The following is a 16,994-nucleotide window of genomic DNA, read 5'->3' on the forward strand; positions in this document are numbered from 1 at the left end:
GGAGGGCAGATGTGGGGGGGGGGAGGAGGGCAGATGGGCAGATGTGGGGAGGGAGGGGGGTACATGAGGGCAGATGTGGGGAGGGGGGAGGAGGGGGCAGATGTGGGGGGCGGGGAGGAGGAGGGCAGATGTGGGGGGGAGGGGGAGGGAAGAGGGGGGGAGGGGGGGAGGGGAGGAGGAAGGTAGATGTGGGTAGGGGAGGAGAAGGACAGATGTGGGGAGGGGAGGAGGAGGGCAGATGTGGGGGGGAGGAGGAGGAGGGCAGATGTGGGGAGGGGAGGAAGAGGGCAGATGTGGGGAGGGGAGGAGGAGGGTAGATGAGGGGAGGGGAGGAGGGCAGATGTGGGGAGGGGAGGAGGGCAGATGTGGGGAAGGGAGGAGGGCAGATATGGGGAGGGGAGGGGCAGGTGAGGGGAGGAGGAGGGCAGATGTGGGGAGGGAGGGGGTTTGACGGGGGAAGGGAGGAGGGCAAATGTGGGGAGGGGAGGAGGGCAGATGTTGGGAAGGGAGGGGGCAGATGTGGGGATGGCAGATGTGGGGAGGGAGAAATGGAGCAGGAAGGCAGATGTGGACTCATGAAGTAGAGCTAGCTATTAAGAAAATCAAAGTTCAAACAGCTGTTATTTTTAACTGAATACCTACAATACAGCAAAGACCGAGACAATTATTTATAAATTCTTTACCGTCATAGTGGTCCCATGAGACATATCTGAGTCCATGTTCTTATGGGCAGGGCCCTTACTGAAGTCACCCAAACTCTGTTAATTACGTTTTACATAAGAGTAAACTCTTCTCTCATTGTCACGGCCAGGAAGGCAGTGACAGGTGTAAGGCACCAAGGTACACAGCCCCGCCGGACACATGTGGCTAAGGCTTGGAGTCTGAGGAGAGCTGAGGGCTCTGAACACATTTCAGAGTGATGGGCACGTCTTCCAGCTAGACCCAGCCCAGATAAGCTACATCCACGACCCCTTAGTAACAAAACTAAGTAACTTAGTAACTGCTCTTCTGAGTTCAGAGAGAAAAGACAGAGTTCTGAGCACCCTGGGTGCTTCTCAGGTTCCAGGGAGGGGCCCCTCACCTGTGGCACCCCCCGCTCATGCTTGGGTTGGACTGAGAGACTGAAGAGATATCTCAGTCCACAGGAGAGTGTTACCCGACCAGTGGCCTCAGGGAAACCTCAAATTTTGAAGGTATGTGGGCCAAAAGGCTCTCTACCTGCCTCTGGCCCGAAGCAACTCAGCTCTCATGGCAAAAGTGGTCACTGAACTGCGAGTCTAACAGCCACGCACGGCCAAGAACAGATCCACCCCACAGATGATATTCTGGGGTCTCAAGAGACCCAACAGGAACAAGAATCAGTCCCACTGTGGGGCAGAGATTTTTAATCTTTAGCTTGTAGAACAAGAATGAGGCCAGACTCCCTTCATCCCTAAGTCAGAGCTGAAGGGTGGCTAGAAGGAGGGCACTTCTGGCCGAGGCCCAGTCTGCACCTGGGTCTGAATCTCTCGCTCTACAAACAGGACCACTTTCCTGGGTCTACCCAGACTCAGATGCCTATTTCTGGTTGTGTTTGTTCCATTCACTTAAAAGCTATTGAGTCCACCATGTGGAAGGCATGGGACACACAGGGACTTATGGTCTACTCGGGAGACAAAGGTTAACTTCGGAGAGGTCTTAAACCAGGGTGACCAAGGTGGAAAAGAGTGAGCAGCCCAGGGTCTTGAGGACCTGGGACAGTCGTGGCTTGACCTCAAGAACACCCAGGAAACAAAAAAAGTATGGGTTGTTTTCAGGAGAGTAAATTGTAAAGCCCAACCGACTCCCTTTTTGAAGAAACTCCATGTTGAAGGAGACCAGGGGCTAAACTCCAATTCCAGGAAGAAAACCACGAGTCCACTTGAGCAAACATCCCAGTGGCAGGTCAAGGTACACAGAGACACCTAAGACATCCCGCAGAGAATAGATAACTCGGCCATCCTGTTTGTCAGGTGGGTTTGCCCCTGTGTCCGGTCCCTGCAGATCACATCGGAAATGCAGTTTTTAAAATATTAACTTGCTGACCCAAATAGAAATTCCCCAAGTTTGCTATACAATAAATACCCTACAGCCCTAGACTTGGGGCTCTCACCCTGACTCACTGCAACGGGGAATGGAGAGAATCCTTGCTCACGAGCTCCCAATAAAAAAAAAAAAAAGTAAAAAAGTTTCATCGGAATTGGCTCCTTGGTGGTCTTTGGGGTCCCTATGACTTGGGCATAACATGAATGGGTATTTATTTACAATGATGTAGGGTTCTAACCAGTGTCCTTTCTGTTTCCCATCTCCCCGTGCTAAGACGGAGTTGACAGCATCTAATGGGAAGGGATTTTCAAACTAATGTTTCCTCTGGTCATCAGAAAGCAATCTATCAATGACCTAAGGAAGGCAGGATGCAGTCACCTGCCAAAAAGGCCAAGGCCTGACTTATATGTTTGTAAACACGCACGCACACACACACACACACACACACACACACACACACACACACATGCACACACACCATACATACCAGTGTATGTGCATGGGGGATGGGGTTAGTGGTTTTATGCAGGTGACAGCTAGGTGTGCCCCATTACTGACAAGGGAGAGAGGAGGAGGAGGTCTTTTTCATACACTGGTCATTAAAACCTCCCCTGTCATGCTGATGTGGGCAGATATACAGCAGACACACAGGAGTGAACATTCACCAGCTTCCTTACTTTCCAGGAAGAACTGCAGGGTGCAAGGTAGAGGCAAAAGATGGGCTGACACTTGAGTTAGGAAGAATCTTCAAGCAGGAGAAACCACAGACCAGAGGTATGAACAGTGAGAAAGGAGTATCAGGGGCCTGGGCCAGGCTTCCACATTATACTCAAATGTCTCAATGTGGTGACAGACTCATCCCTGGCTGAGAAGAGAGTAGGTGTTCCCTCAGGCAACCGGGAAAAGCAAGGACTCGGGCAGTTTTCCAAGGTTAGAAAGGTTGACTGGTCTATCCCAGACTGTCAAAATGTCTATGTCCACTTATCCCAGCTTATCCACTCTGGGTTCTCTTAGGACAAATGGGGAGAGCATGAGAGGGCTGGACACCGAGAAGCAAGAACCACAAGAAGGTGAGAACCTGGATCTATACCTGACCCTGCAGCCTGAGGTCTTAACCCTGCTGGCTTCCTTGATCTGCACACGCCCAGAGTAGTCTCAGTGAGGTGAGGGGGCCTAGGAGAAGGCTATCAGTAAACTCCTCCGGGGACTCGATAACATATCCTCTCCAGTTAATTAAATTTTTTCCAAACAAAAGTTGGCAGGCCAAGGTGTTTTATAAGTAGGATTGATCATATCTAAAAGCAGTGAAAAAAATATTATAGTTTCTTCAATTTGTCAAATAGCAAAAGCTGCCATTTTTCCAATTCACTTTTTGAGGAAAACCACAACATCAAAAGCAAGCTTTCTTGTTGAAGCTGCCATTAAGTATGGTCTGCAGTGACTTCCGTGGAGACACGGTTGACTAGAATAAGGAAGAAGCCCAGACACAGGCTGTGAGAACTGGGCACGGTGCTGCACTCATCCTCGGGGAGGCGGAGGCAGGAGGTCAGCAGCTCAGAGCCATCCTCAGCCACAGAGAGAGAGCTGGAGACCAGCCTGGGCTACAAGAGACCCTGGCTCTAAGAATCGAAGCTAAAACAAAGGGCAGAGTCGGATTTGAAGCTGATTGATAAAACAGCAGATTTCTCAATAACACACTTTGGGAAAATGGCTATATACTTGGAAAAAATAATAAGGTTAGATCAAGATAATTTCCCCGTTAACAACAGTATAAACTCCCCAAAAATCAACAATTGAAAATCGGTATAAGGAAAACATTTTTATAATCTTGGATGAAGAAGGGGCTTTTTCCTTAGCATGACATTAAAGGCCGAAACCCCCAGAGAAACTATCACATCTTTAGACCTTATTTATCTATTTCATTTTTTGAGACGGGGTCTAACCATGTAACCCAGGGTGGCACAAAACTTTTGGAATCTTCTCCTTTCAGACTCCCGGTGCTGTGAGCCACCCGTGATATTTAAACTGCACACATCATTTTCAACTGTAATTCCTGTTATGGAGGACTCTAACTTTCAGCCAGGCTCTACAGGGCTCCCTCCGCAGCATCTGTCCCAGGAAGTAACACATCCTTCCCTGTGTAAGGTGGTTACTACATCTCACAGCGAAGGAAAAGGATGTGACCTCCACACCATGGATTTTGCCATGACCCCCTCCCCCCATCACAGATGCACGTACAGACCAGTGGCAGCGCTATCCTTCAGTTTAAGGGTGTTAAGTACAGTATGCTGCACTCTCGAATACCCCACAAGAGCTTCTGGGAGCAAGGCAGGATGGGTCGTGCCTGGGATGTGGTGACAACTCATGTCTGTTTTGAGGGTGAGCACAGGGCGCCCCACAGAGCCACCAGCAATGTCTACAGCAAACAGCACCAATCGGCAAAGAGCTCACTCATTCACTCACTCACTCCCCGCTGAAGAGATAGTCACAAAATCTACCCACAAAATAAGTCCCCGTGTTTAGAGAGGAATACGTTGGGGGGGAAGGTAGCTGTCACGTGATCAGTGTCTTCAGCCTCTGTTTGGTAATGTATTAATCTTGAATGATGTTTGTGAGTAAGACTGCTGAGAAGACTTGAATATCAGGGAGGGTACTGCTCGGACACAGACACTGTGGTGTCCTCTTTCTAAAAACTTCCTTTCAATAAAGTGTATTCGAGTATCTACTCAGGACTAACCCAGGACTCCTACCTAACATTTGCATTAAATGACCAAGACTCATGGGCGTTGCTTGAACTAACAACTCTTGTTTTCATGCAATGCACCCCAAGGTAACGAATCAGTGAAGCAGGTCCTTCCTCTGTGGCTGACACCATGTTTGAGAGCCCGAGTTCAGAGCTCAGTTCCATGTTTTTCTGCAGGAAAAGCTCCTATCCAAGTCACAATCCCTCATTAGGACAGGCTGCAAACAAAAGCTTTGCCTTCCTCAACACAGGGGAGGAGCTGTGCTGCCTGAGGGGTGCCAGCACAGTGGCTCTCGGGACACCGGGTTACTTACAGCAAATGGGTGATAGGGGGGACTCGGGGGAGCTCCACGGGGCCCTGCTGGTGGAGGAAGCACAGACAGTCCTGTCGAAAAGATGCCGAGTGCACTGAGGTTCAGCCCTGGGATCAGATTGGCTTGTTGCTGGGAACAGAAAAGAAGAAAAAATGATGGGGGAGAGAAGCCACAGCGAGCCTCCATCTTCTGTCTGCAGAGTGCCAGCGTCTCCCAGTCGGCTCCAGCCAGGTACATGGACTTCCTCGCCCCGTACTGAGAGCGGAAAACGAATCTCAACCTGGCTGCCGCATCTCTTCAAAGTTTCCTTGCCAACAACCTTGGGTATAGCTACATCTTACTGTGGCTAACAACGTCGTCACTAGCCCTGGTAAGCCCTGACCCCCACCCCACTAGTCCTCCCTGAATACCCTGTGCCCTCTCAACTCCGGATTCTTTTTTTCTTTTTTCTTCCTTTTTTTTTTTTTTTTTTTTCTTTCCGGAGCTGGGGACCGAACCCAGGGCCTTGCCCTTTCTTGGCAAGCGCCCTCCCACTGAGCTAAATCCCCCAACCCTCAACTCTGGACTCTTGTGCCCCGCCGCTGCTCCTCCTTCCCCTATCTCAGCCGGTCCCACACACCCAACACACACACATTCTAACCCTCCCGTGTCCTCAAAGGTACAAGGTGGGGTCACAAGGCTCAGAGCCTCACTCCCACCTCACTCCCTGGAGATCGATGGCTGTTTAGAGTTGTATTCATTGTCTGCTCTGCTAGTACTCAATAAATATTTGTTGAATGAAAGAGAACACCAGTCTTTTCTAATTACCCAAGCATGAGTCAGAGTCTGAGCTAGCACTGGCTCACAAGGCAAGCCTCATCGTGACTGGAGGGTGGCTCCTTTGGCATTTAGCTTCAGCTGCAAGAACATGTTACTTCACATCTCAACCTAGGATGCTCACCAGGGCTGGAGGCAGGGAAATGTTCCTATGCTGGCCCAGGCCCAGCCTGCCCCAATCCTTGGCTTCATGAAATGAAGCAATTGTCTAAGATTTTCTGTATTGTTTCTCTGTGGGTAAAGTCACCCTGGAAAGTGCCCCTTTATGTAAGCATGAGGAACGGCCAACTTGGAGCCTTCTCCTTGTGCTGTATGTTAGGACCTGGCGATTTTGTGATTTCCCTCATGGAGATGGATTTGGCACAGATATCTAGTGCCACGTTCTGATACGGTGATGTGAACACTCACACCTCTTCTGAACATCCAGATTCCACGGAAAGAGATGTTCAGCAAAGTCCACAGGAATGAGATGGCTAGAGGGTATCCGCACAGAAGGACGCTGCTCCTCTCTCTCCCTCCTCCCCCTTCCTGTCCTACAATTACTGAGTGGTATGGGGTGATCAGGTGGGGCTGCACCAGGTCTCTCCATTAATATTCACTTCTCTGTTTTATCTTTTTTTTTTTTTTCCGGAGCTGGGGACCGAACCCAGGGCCTTGCGCTTGCTAGGCAAGCGCTCTACCACTGAGCTAAATCCCCAACCCCAATATTCACTTCTCTGAAGTGTGGGGATGAAGAGTCAAGCAAGGGGCAATGAGTTGGTATTGGCTGAACCCTTTCCGTTCTCAGAAAATTATAGTGAAAAGTGAACGATTTTCACTCTTCCAAGCTGAGCTTGGCTGGTGGGTAAATATCTTTAGACAATTATAAATAAAGTGAGAATAACGGGAAGAATGTCACCTTATACCAGTGACGCAGAACATTCAAGTAGGTGACGGCATAAGGGAGCTAAGGTTGCCAACCAGCGAGCAAGAGATGCTGGTCAGAAGCGAGCGTCTTCTTTTCTCCCACAGGCCAGCCTGAGATGCTTGCTTCACACAGCCCTCAGCTCTAGCCCCCAAGCAGCCCAGGCTAGACAAGGCCTCTGTGCCCTGGGTGGCATCTGTTTTTGACTCTATACAGTGAACTCTAGGCCTTATGCAGGCTGCATACATAGTACCTCAGGAGAGTACCTCCAGAGCTCAGTAGATATAAACAAACAGAATAGAAACAGGGTCTCACTATGTTGCCCCGGTCTGGAACTCGCTGTGTAGACTAGGCTGGCCTTGAACTCATAGACCTCCGCCTGCTTCTGTCCTTCAAGTTCTGAGATTAAAGCTATGTGCCACTAGGCCTGGCTAAACTACATACTTGAGCTTTTAAAGAGAGAGAAGACACAACAACATTATACAAGTTTAGAGACTAGGGGATCCCACTTTCCTGGCCCTGTTATTTTTATTCTCACATCCAGCACCCAGTCCTGTTCGCCTACACACTTGGCACACATATGTGTAGCCCAGCTCTGACAGCTTCCTTTTCTAATACAGTGGTCATGGGCATCACTCCCCGTCATGGTCTGGATGGTAGGATTTCATTGGCTCATACGGGCTTGTGTCTACCACAGTTTTACTGACTGGTTTCTTGTTTTGATGCCTTTATCCTAAGAGGCCAGAAGCTCTTCACTTCTCCCAAGATGCTTCCCCATCGGCGGAGGACAGCTCTCCTTCCAGAGCTTGTGACTGTCTCAGCTGTAGGAAAACCAGCAGAGACGGAAGCACGGGGCACTTACATTAACGGCCAGCATGTCGTTTTCAAAGGCCTCGCGTAGCTTCTTCATAATCTCCATCTCAGCACTGGCACAGGCTTCAATGGTACCTTTCACGGTGATGGTTCTCTCGGGGTTATATATGCTCAAATCCTGCAAGCTAGCCGACGGGGAAGAGATGGGAAAACTAAAATTCCAGACCACAGACACATCCTGGTCAAGATAGAGACTGGATTTCTCCTAACAGCACAGGATCTCAGCTATCTAATCGAGAGTCTTACTAGTGACATCGACGGCATACATGTAATATATGGGAGGGAAGGGGGTTCTGTGGCTTGAACTAGGGACTCACTAGGAAAAGCCTTCTACCTCTGAGCTGTATCCCCAGCCCCAGGTCTTACTTTGTATTTTGAGAGAAGTCTCGCTAAGTCTCTCTTTTAGTTCACTGTGTTAATTAACTTCAACTTTTGGTTCAGCTGTCTCTTCCCGCGAGAGCCTAGATTACAGAGCTGACTAATTTTCATTTCAAAAATTCCATGGTGCTGGGGATGGAGCCCGGGTGAGTGCTTTGGTGGCTATGTGGTCACACTGCTTCCCATGATGCTCAGGGTGATCATGGCATGGCTGAGTGTATTCCCCTCTGAAGAAAGGCAGGGAACAGGAGACCTAGCACCTCTCTCCCCTGCACACAATGAGTCTGAAGGGAAGCTTACGATGAGATAGTTATCTTGGTCCCTGTCTCATGTTCGATTTTCTTCAGGTTTCTGCCTTCTTTGCCAATCAGTCTTCCGACGAAGCCGTTGTGGGCCAAGATTTTCAAAGGAACCTCTTCTGCCCTGAAAAAAAAAAAAAAGAGAGGACCCAGCACTTAGGACAGCTGCTGTCTGAGCTCCCAACGATCATCACACTCGCTTTTTATGAATGGAAACTATTTTTTCCGAGTTCTTTCCCAACCTCAGCTTATGAATTCTGACTAAAATGAGCTACATGGTGGTAGTAACTGGGCTTCCATTCCGTAGTCACTAAATGGCAGGGGGAGGTGGGAAGGGTCCATGTGTCAGGCCGGCCGGAAGTAAATGAAAAAACAATCCCATATAATCCAGCAATCCCAACTTCTGGGTATATATCAAAAAATAAAAATCTTGAGATTATATATATGTATGTATATATGTGTGTGTGTATATATATGTGTATATATATGTGTGTGTGTATATATATGTGTATATGTGTATAATACATATTATATACACATATATACATATGTATATATACATATATGTATGATATATTACATATATATTAATATCTTTACCTACCTCTCTATACATCTATATTCATTCTTTTACTTTTGTTCCTCTACAGAATTCTGGGTAACACAAACATGATCCCTCTGCCTTCATGGAGTAACACACTTAGCTCTTTTAAACCCGTCTCTCAACCTGACAGCAACCAAGTGGCCTGGGCGTTGTACAGACTTACAGTTTGGTCTCATCAGCCTCTTTCTGCATAATCTCAAGAATCATGCGGCAGGCTTCAGATGTCCCTTCTGGGGTGGCGTGGATTGTGACAGGCTTCTCGGCAGCCCCAGAGTTCTCCTTCCTGTGGATGTCTACCCTATAGGAGAAGAATCGGGAGCCATGACAGCAGTATCGATCGTGCTCCTTCTAACAGGAGCACTGCAGGACTAAGGCACCGTGAGCCAGATTGGTCAAGGAGGTATTTTTTGTAGCCTTTCAAATGCCTGTAGAAAGTGGAGGGGTAAAGTGAGAAGGGAGCCACACAATGGAACAGTGCAGGCCTCTGCACTGATCACAGCCTTTAAAAGCCATATGCGAACCCAAACTCCAGCACCCAATTCAAGCGTGCTTTAGAAATCTGAGCATCTACAGAGGGCAACCCTCTCTCTGTAAGCATTTGGTTTCCTTCCTATCGTGGTCTGCCGTCCTCCAGGCTAATGGGCTAAAAGTCTGATGAGTTCCTCAGGCTTCTCTGGGTCCCGCTTGTTTTGAACTTTCAGACTCACAGAACAGACCGAAGCTCCTTCTACTTCGACTGTTATAAGGGATCCGCCCTCCAGGCCACTGCTCAAACTGGCACGTATTTTGAGAACTAATTTCACTTCACTGAAACTTGTTGGTTTTTTAAAACCACCATACACAACTTCTGGAATCAGAACAGAGATAAATAAAAATGACTTGACAGTGGTGCCAAGTGGTGCGACAGGAGGAGCTGGGTTTTAGCATGGAGGGAACATCAGGATCACAGCTTACTTCAGCGTTCCTCCGAGGAGCCTGCACACTGGGTCTTACTGACGCCAGCGTCTGCAGCTGGAGGGAACCCTCTCAGGTTACAGGGTGCTCACTCCATGACTGGAGTAAGGCGCACCAGCTCAGCTGGGTATCTATTTGCTGGTCCTGATGCCTTGCAGTAGGTGCTCATTCGATCTGCCCAGTGGTTTGCATTCTCACAGTAACCCTGGTAAAACATTGTGGCTTCCTTTTTCCCAGAAGCAACTGATACTCAAAGAGGTGAAATATTTTATGAAAGTCTGAGCATGAGTCGCTGTTCTCAAGACCTGTGTATTTTTTTCACAGTGTGCTATGCCCTTATAAACATATAAAAATCAACAACTGTATAAATCATTTTGCTCACGGACTGCTACCTCCTGTTCAGTCTCCTTAAACTTCAGAACACACACAGAATCAAGACACAAAGCCAGATACTTTCTGGCTTGATGGAGCGGTAACCCACAGCTTCTATGAGACAACTCAGATGGCCATACCAAGGCTGACTCGGCAAGAGGGAAAGAACCCAGACTGGAGCGTCCTAGGACCCCACAGAGCGCATCTCAGCTGCTGTGAAACTAGGTGTGTTTGCAGAATGTTAGCATAAAGGACCATCCTTCCTGGAGGTCCTCTGCTCTCTTCATAAGCTCAGCCCTTCGGGGATGACAGTTATGTCATTAGCATGAACGCCCCTCACAGCCCCCTGCCTGAGGTGAGTCTGTTAGTAGTCCACTGACAGAAGCACAGTTCCGTGGGGTACAGCCTCCCACTACAGCAACAGAGGACTCGAGCATGGCTTAGACGCGATGCAGGCGGCCCCTCAGAAGGAAGCGGAGGAAGCTCTGGAGGCACGTACCGGGACTGGGTCTGTTTAGTGATGTTCTTTATGGTCAAGCCCTCCTTTCCCATGATGGCACCAACAAACTGGGTGGGGACCAGGATCCGCAGCGGGAAGTCAATCTGTCTCGCCTGAGAGGAGCTCCCGTGGCCTTGTTCCCGGGCTCGATGAGGGGGTGAAGGGGAGCTCAACTCTTCGTCGGGGATGTAGGAAATCTTGAAGGAGTAGTCCTCGAACTGATGCCCACTTAACTTCTCAATAGCTCTGAAATACAGCAGGGGAGAAAGGCCTATCAGAGGGTAGAGGGAGGAATCTCCAGAAGGCCGACCCATCTTGCTCACAGACATTCTGTGGTGCCTGTGCCAAGCATTAGGGCTACAGAGGTGAGCGAGACCAACACCACCTCTGTCCCTGGAGTCTCAGGTAACAGAACGACAAGCTCTTGCAGTGTTAAGACCCGGGTGACGTAGATACCGTTCTGCACCTTGCTTTTCTTTCCCCCTCACCAAAAACTGTAGATGAGGGTCCAAAATTATTGCTTTCTTTTTAGTCGTAGCACATCAATAATCATTTTAGCCATATCGTGAAAATTAAATACATTCGAGACATTCAGAAACACCTAAGCACGGATTAAGGAACATATTTATTCGATATCTTCCCTATCTTTATTATGCACCATTTAACTAAAATCTATTGTTTCAAATCCTGAAAATCCAGCTAACACTATAAACATTTTACATTATCAACCATTTTGATATAATTCACCGCCCACTCCGCTTGACACAACTTTAAAATGAGATCAGCCCTCTCTGGGTTCATGTTAACTTTTACTATCGAGCTTCCCTTTGGAGTTTGTAAATTATGCCCAACTGTCAAAAATCACACGTGTTGTCATGGATACATTGGAAGTTATAGTTCCTCCTCTGGGGCAAATACCCAGAGACCAGAAGGCCCAGGGTCCATCCGGCAATGTTTTGGTATCTATCACGCTATAGAAATTAGAGCATATTTATACCTTAACCCTCGAGGTTACAGATTATCTAAAAATAACTATTATAAACAACACTTCATTAAAATATTTAAAAAGTATACTTCACGTGTTTCTGCAGCAATCCTACTAGGGTAATGAGAGGGTTTGCAAATTCATTGTAAAACAGAACCTTTAGAATTCAATGAAGGTGAGGGAGTACTGTGCAGACACCACCCAGGGGGCACTGGGCTATGGCTGCGATAGCCAGTGATGGCACAGGCTGCCAAGCGTCACAGCAGACGTGCCCACACTTTCAGCAAGGCCGTTGGCATGAGAATGGGCAAACTATGTCTTCACAAGGGCAGTGGGCTTATTCCCTCAGGAATGCTGTGGCTATGCCACAAGCCATGAAGAACGCCCATCTGTCAGATTTCTAAGTTACACTACAAATGAGGCACTTCACGGACCTCCTACCAGGAGAGCCTTCTTAGCTAGGCATGGTGTCCATGGCTACAATTCACCCCCACCAAAAAAAAGGCCCAAAAAAGAAACTTGTTTTGCTATTGCTTAAAAAACTTAATCCCAATCTATTAATAGTAAACTCAAAATCATTATTGGAGCATCATAGTCATGAATGAGAGTAGGGAGTTCAAGCCAGGCACCTGGGTGGAACGCACTCCCAGATAACCAAGCCCACTGTTGTCACGGGGGTGGGCCCTCGTTTTAATATCACACATAGGAGAACTGATGTTTTAGTGAATGTGGAGGGAAAGCCGTGCACACTCCTCGTGGAGAACAGAGCACTCTCCAGGTAAAAGGGACCCTGTAACGTTTGTCAAAGGTGCAGCAGCTTCCTGACACAGTTCCTGTCTTTGCTGATGCCAAGGCTCAACCCTGATCAAGACAGTCTCTGCACAATCACCAACAGCCTGGTGTTCTCCCCGGGGTTGTACCGACCGACACACCAAAAGCAGCAAGAACCCCTCGGAATTAATCGTACTAGCATGTCCGAGAGGACGCGGACTGGCTGGTACCCGTGTGCTCTGCAAAGGTTTCCCAGTGCAGCGTTCAAAGGGCACCAAAGACAAACCCACAAAAACCTGCAAGGAGGTAAAAACCAAGCACACTTACACCTTTGCCTCTTCCCTTGTCATATAGGTGACGTTGACAACGGCCGTTTCTGTGTCCGTGTTGACTAGGGAAAAAAAGTAAAAACTGTGTCATCATTTAAAAATAGCTCTCGTCCTCGGGGCCAAGGAAAGGCCGGAACTTCAGAGGGAAATGCAAGAAACACCGCATCATCCTAACTGGTTATGTGCACCTCTGTGTCTCTTAATGTCCATTTGTAGGATTTGTAAACCAGACGCATGGACTACTCTGCAATCAGCCACATATGTAACATGCTGCCCTCTACATCACTAAGTACCTCTCTAAGTACTTCTGAGTAAGCATGTGCACGCGGATTACCTCTGTGTATTATGTATTTTTTTCACCTAATATTCATAGAACTGCAGAAGTAATCAGGGCATGGGCTGCTTTGTCATTAGCCCCTTGGGAATATGCTGTGTCCATCGTGTCTGTCATCCTAAGTGCTGCCGAGTCACCTCCGGTATAAACACTATCTGATCTAGTATTCTTCTCAGTTTACTTCATTAGACTAAAACTACAGAGGAAAAAACGGGTGAAGAACATGGCACCATGAAAATAAGTGAAGAAAAAAAGTCACGATTCCTTGTGTTTCGTGTGTTCAAAGTCTTCTTCTAGACCTATTTATTATTAATTTTAATTGTTAACTCCAAACACACGGACTGTTTCTATATTCGGCTTCTCTAGAGCTACGGGGAAGGCTGTGTGTCTGTGTATTGTAATATATGCACGCACATATGTATATGCGTGTATATTATATATGCATATCATGTGTACATGATAAGAAAAATCACATCTAGTAAAATGTATCTGTGGCATGCAATATGTATCTATATTCTTCCATTCAACCATCATCTATCCACTGAGACAGGATAGCAAGGCTGGGATACACAGCTAGGCCTCCTCTATAAACACCGCCCTCCCCCATTCATTTGAAGGGCTTGATGGACAAAGCCTGCTTTAACCCAAAACACCCTAAATGAAAAATATTTTTTCAGAAAAAAACAAGCATGACAATCAGGTCCACCCTTCAAAATATGACATCAGGGGATTTAAAGTTAACAATATTCAAGATAATTCCACAAAAATCACAATAAAGTTGACTTTCGGAGTAGCAATATTCAGGGCTGGAGAGAGGGGTCAGTGCTTAAGAACACTGGCTGCTCTTCTAGAGGACCTGGGTTCAACTCCCAGCACCCACATGGCAGTTCACAACGGTTTGTAACTCCGGTTCCAGGGGATTCAACATGTTCACATAGACATAGATGCAGGAAAAACACCAAAGCACACAAATTATTCATCCTTAAACTTTAGGAGTTCCCACTTGCTACATCAATAAAGGTAAAGAAATGTGACTCGGATTCTCAAATGAATTGGGCAAACCCCGAATGTTAAAAACTCTGGGATAAAAACATTTTGCCCAGAAATTTCAAGGCAGTTACGGCCTTGGAGGGAGCTGGGGAGGGACGGACTGGAGGACAGGTAGGACATACAGTCATCACTAGTAACTGAGCAATGAACTACATACCACCACCGGCACCAATCCCAGCCCTGGCCTCTGCCCAGGAGCACTCTGGCTGCCCTCTAAAGATACCTATTCAGGGATGTCCGTGAGGTGCAAAACGGGGCCTTGTGGTACATAACCGTCCTCACTCGGTGTCAGACCAATCTCTGGGGTTGACTATCTGTAGCCTTCTAGACTGAAAGAGAAGGCTGTAGACTCCGACTCCCAGAAAAGGCATCGTCTAGGGATTCCAGATTCTTAATTTTGCCCTCGCTTTTTACTACTATTCTTTGGTCAGAGAAGTTTGTCTTCTGATAACAAGCTGAGCTCCACTTAAGTCATTTACTTAGCTGCTTCTTAAATTCATGTTCCTGAGACTCCACCGGCTGGTTCTGCTGGGACAGAATCATCCACAAAGTGGGAGGCAAAAGAGCAGTTCAATAGTTCGCTCTGTGGCTTGAAATGCTACAAGCTAGGCCGTCTCCAGGGCACAGGCAATGAGGGGTTGTGTGTGTGTTGTCCCAGCATTCTTGAACACATCCTCAGGTAGCACCACCTTGAACTGATTTCCAGGTTTTAGCTGCTAAAAACTCTCCAAACTGGGGTTTCGGGCATGCGCCACCACATCCAGACCAGCTACGGATGTTGTTTTTTAAATTGTTTTCAAGTTTGTACCTGTAAAGCCACCTTGCCCGCTCTCTCCACTAGAATGTCTTCCATTTAATAAGTGAAAACTTTTTAGAAAACATGTTTCCTTCCGAGTGCTTTCCTTTCAACTCTGAGCATGTGCAGGCAGCATTAAGAAAGAATAATGTTCTTAACAATCGGAGGGGAGAACACCCAAATAATTGGGGCTTCAAAGCAAGTATGTTAACTGCCCAGACAGACTGGACCATTGGTGAGACACTGGATTGTGTATAATCTTTTCCTGGGAACTTTATAATCCCTTACACTTGTCTACAAAATACATAAACGGGTTTGCACTGAATGATGCAACCATTTGATGATACAGGAAGGGGAGAAATTCTGGTCATTTTATGCAAGTGGAAACTGAGTCAGTGAGCTTTGGTGGGTAAAGCTGAGCTCACAGGATCACGGACTTGAAGAGGTGATCAAGACCAGTGTAAAAATCATCTTTACCATACTTTGCTGTTTTCATCGTTAGGATCTTAAGATCCACCTCTCTAGGATGCCTAAAGAGCTCCACAAGGCAGCAGCTCCAGGAGCTTCCTGGTCCCCCTTAAAACATCAGTGGTTCCAGGCTTCACCAGAAAAGGAAGTATTTCCGGGCATTTGCAACACTGTTCCTATGAAGGTGGGTCTCAGATCTGCGTGCACACGAAACCACTCAGATTCTTCGTTCACGAGGAACAAGCCACTCCCCGACCCTGAGTTTCCGGAGGTATGTGGCGAACCCTAGGAACCTGCATTTTCGTAAGTGCCCCAGGAATCTCAGTGTGGAAATCGTACCTCACAGTCAACAGATGTTAGGCTGTAGTCTCACCTCCTAGTGAGCTGCAGCTAGTTAAGGGGCAGCAGTGTAAACTCACCCATTCTCAGACACAGTAAGTTTGCCCCAGTTCCACTGTGTTTGTCCAGCACTAAAGTTCTCTTCAGGTTTAATAAGCCTGAATGCTAGGCATGGTGGCCAGGGCTTTAAGCCCAGCATTTGGAGTCAAGAGGCAGATGGGTGTCTGAGAGCTGGAGACCAGCCTAGTCTATATAGAGTTCAGGTCAACCGGGGCTACACAGAGAGACCCTGAAATAATATTCCTTGAATAACACACTATTCAGATATCAGAGCCGGACAGCTGCCTCTGACAGGCAGGTGGACAACTACACTAGAGGAAGCCCATTCCAGGGGCGCTGGGACTTAGTACTGCTCCCATGACCCCAACCTGTAAGAAACGGCAGACGAGGTTCGGGAGGCTAATCTCACTCGGGGCTAAACTTCTTCACTTCTTACCTTGCTCCACGTTCTCTACCGTCCCATACTCAGCCAACAGGCCATCCAACACCTGCAAAGAAACAGGAAGAAAAGGTCACTAAAATGACATCATTTCCCCTGCAAGTAAAACACACTAATACAAGGGCACAGGAGAGTAAGGTAATTAATTAAGCAGGCACCTCGGGGCCTCCATGAAAAATGAACTCAGCGAATCTGAGGACTTGGGGCACTTTTTTTTCCCCCTTTTCTTTCTTTTTTTGCTGACTGGTCCCCGACTGTCTATTCACTAAGGTGACACCACACAATGTTGGGAGTCTTGGTGAGTGATTAGCTGTAATCCTATACTTCCCAGAAGCTGCTGAACTGAGAAGCAGAGGAAGGACAGAGCTCCTACTGCCTTAGGGGTTAACAATGGTCCCTTCGGCTTTCCTCTAGGGATGACCTTATGTTGCCAAGTAACAGACTGTAAAAAAAAAATTTTTTTCTTGAGGATGGAGAGATGGCGACAAGGAGTACACACTGCTCTGGCAGAGGTCACGACCTGTAACTGGAGTTCTTCTGGCCTCCTGCACAAATGCAGTGTACGGTGACCCACACTGGGACACATAAAAAGTAATAAATCTT

At 47.5% G+C, this 16,994-nt stretch overlaps 1 protein-coding gene across 1 annotated transcript in view; it reads right to left on the reverse strand.

Annotated features, from left to right (window-relative positions):
- Positions 1-16,994, reverse strand: part of Igf2bp2 (insulin like growth factor 2 mRNA binding protein 2) — a 99,969-nt gene that overhangs the window by 12,324 nt on the left and 70,651 nt on the right. The window contains exons 4-10 of the mRNA XM_032900008.1: positions 16,389-16,440; positions 12,904-12,967; positions 10,821-11,066; positions 9,159-9,293; positions 8,393-8,515; positions 7,704-7,839; positions 5,122-5,250 (exon numbers count right to left, since the gene is read on the reverse strand). Coding sequence (XP_032755899.1) covers positions 5,122-5,250; positions 7,704-7,839; positions 8,393-8,515; positions 9,159-9,293; positions 10,821-11,066; positions 12,904-12,967; positions 16,389-16,440 — 885 coding nt within the window. The remainder of the gene's footprint in view (positions 1-5,121; positions 5,251-7,703; positions 7,840-8,392; positions 8,516-9,158; positions 9,294-10,820; positions 11,067-12,903; positions 12,968-16,388; positions 16,441-16,994) is intronic.

The sequence above is a fragment of the Rattus rattus genome, chromosome 4, assembly GCF_011064425.1.
Source record: "Rattus rattus isolate New Zealand chromosome 4, Rrattus_CSIRO_v1, whole genome shotgun sequence".
Taxonomy (NCBI): Eukaryota; Metazoa; Chordata; class Mammalia; order Rodentia; family Muridae; genus Rattus; species Rattus rattus.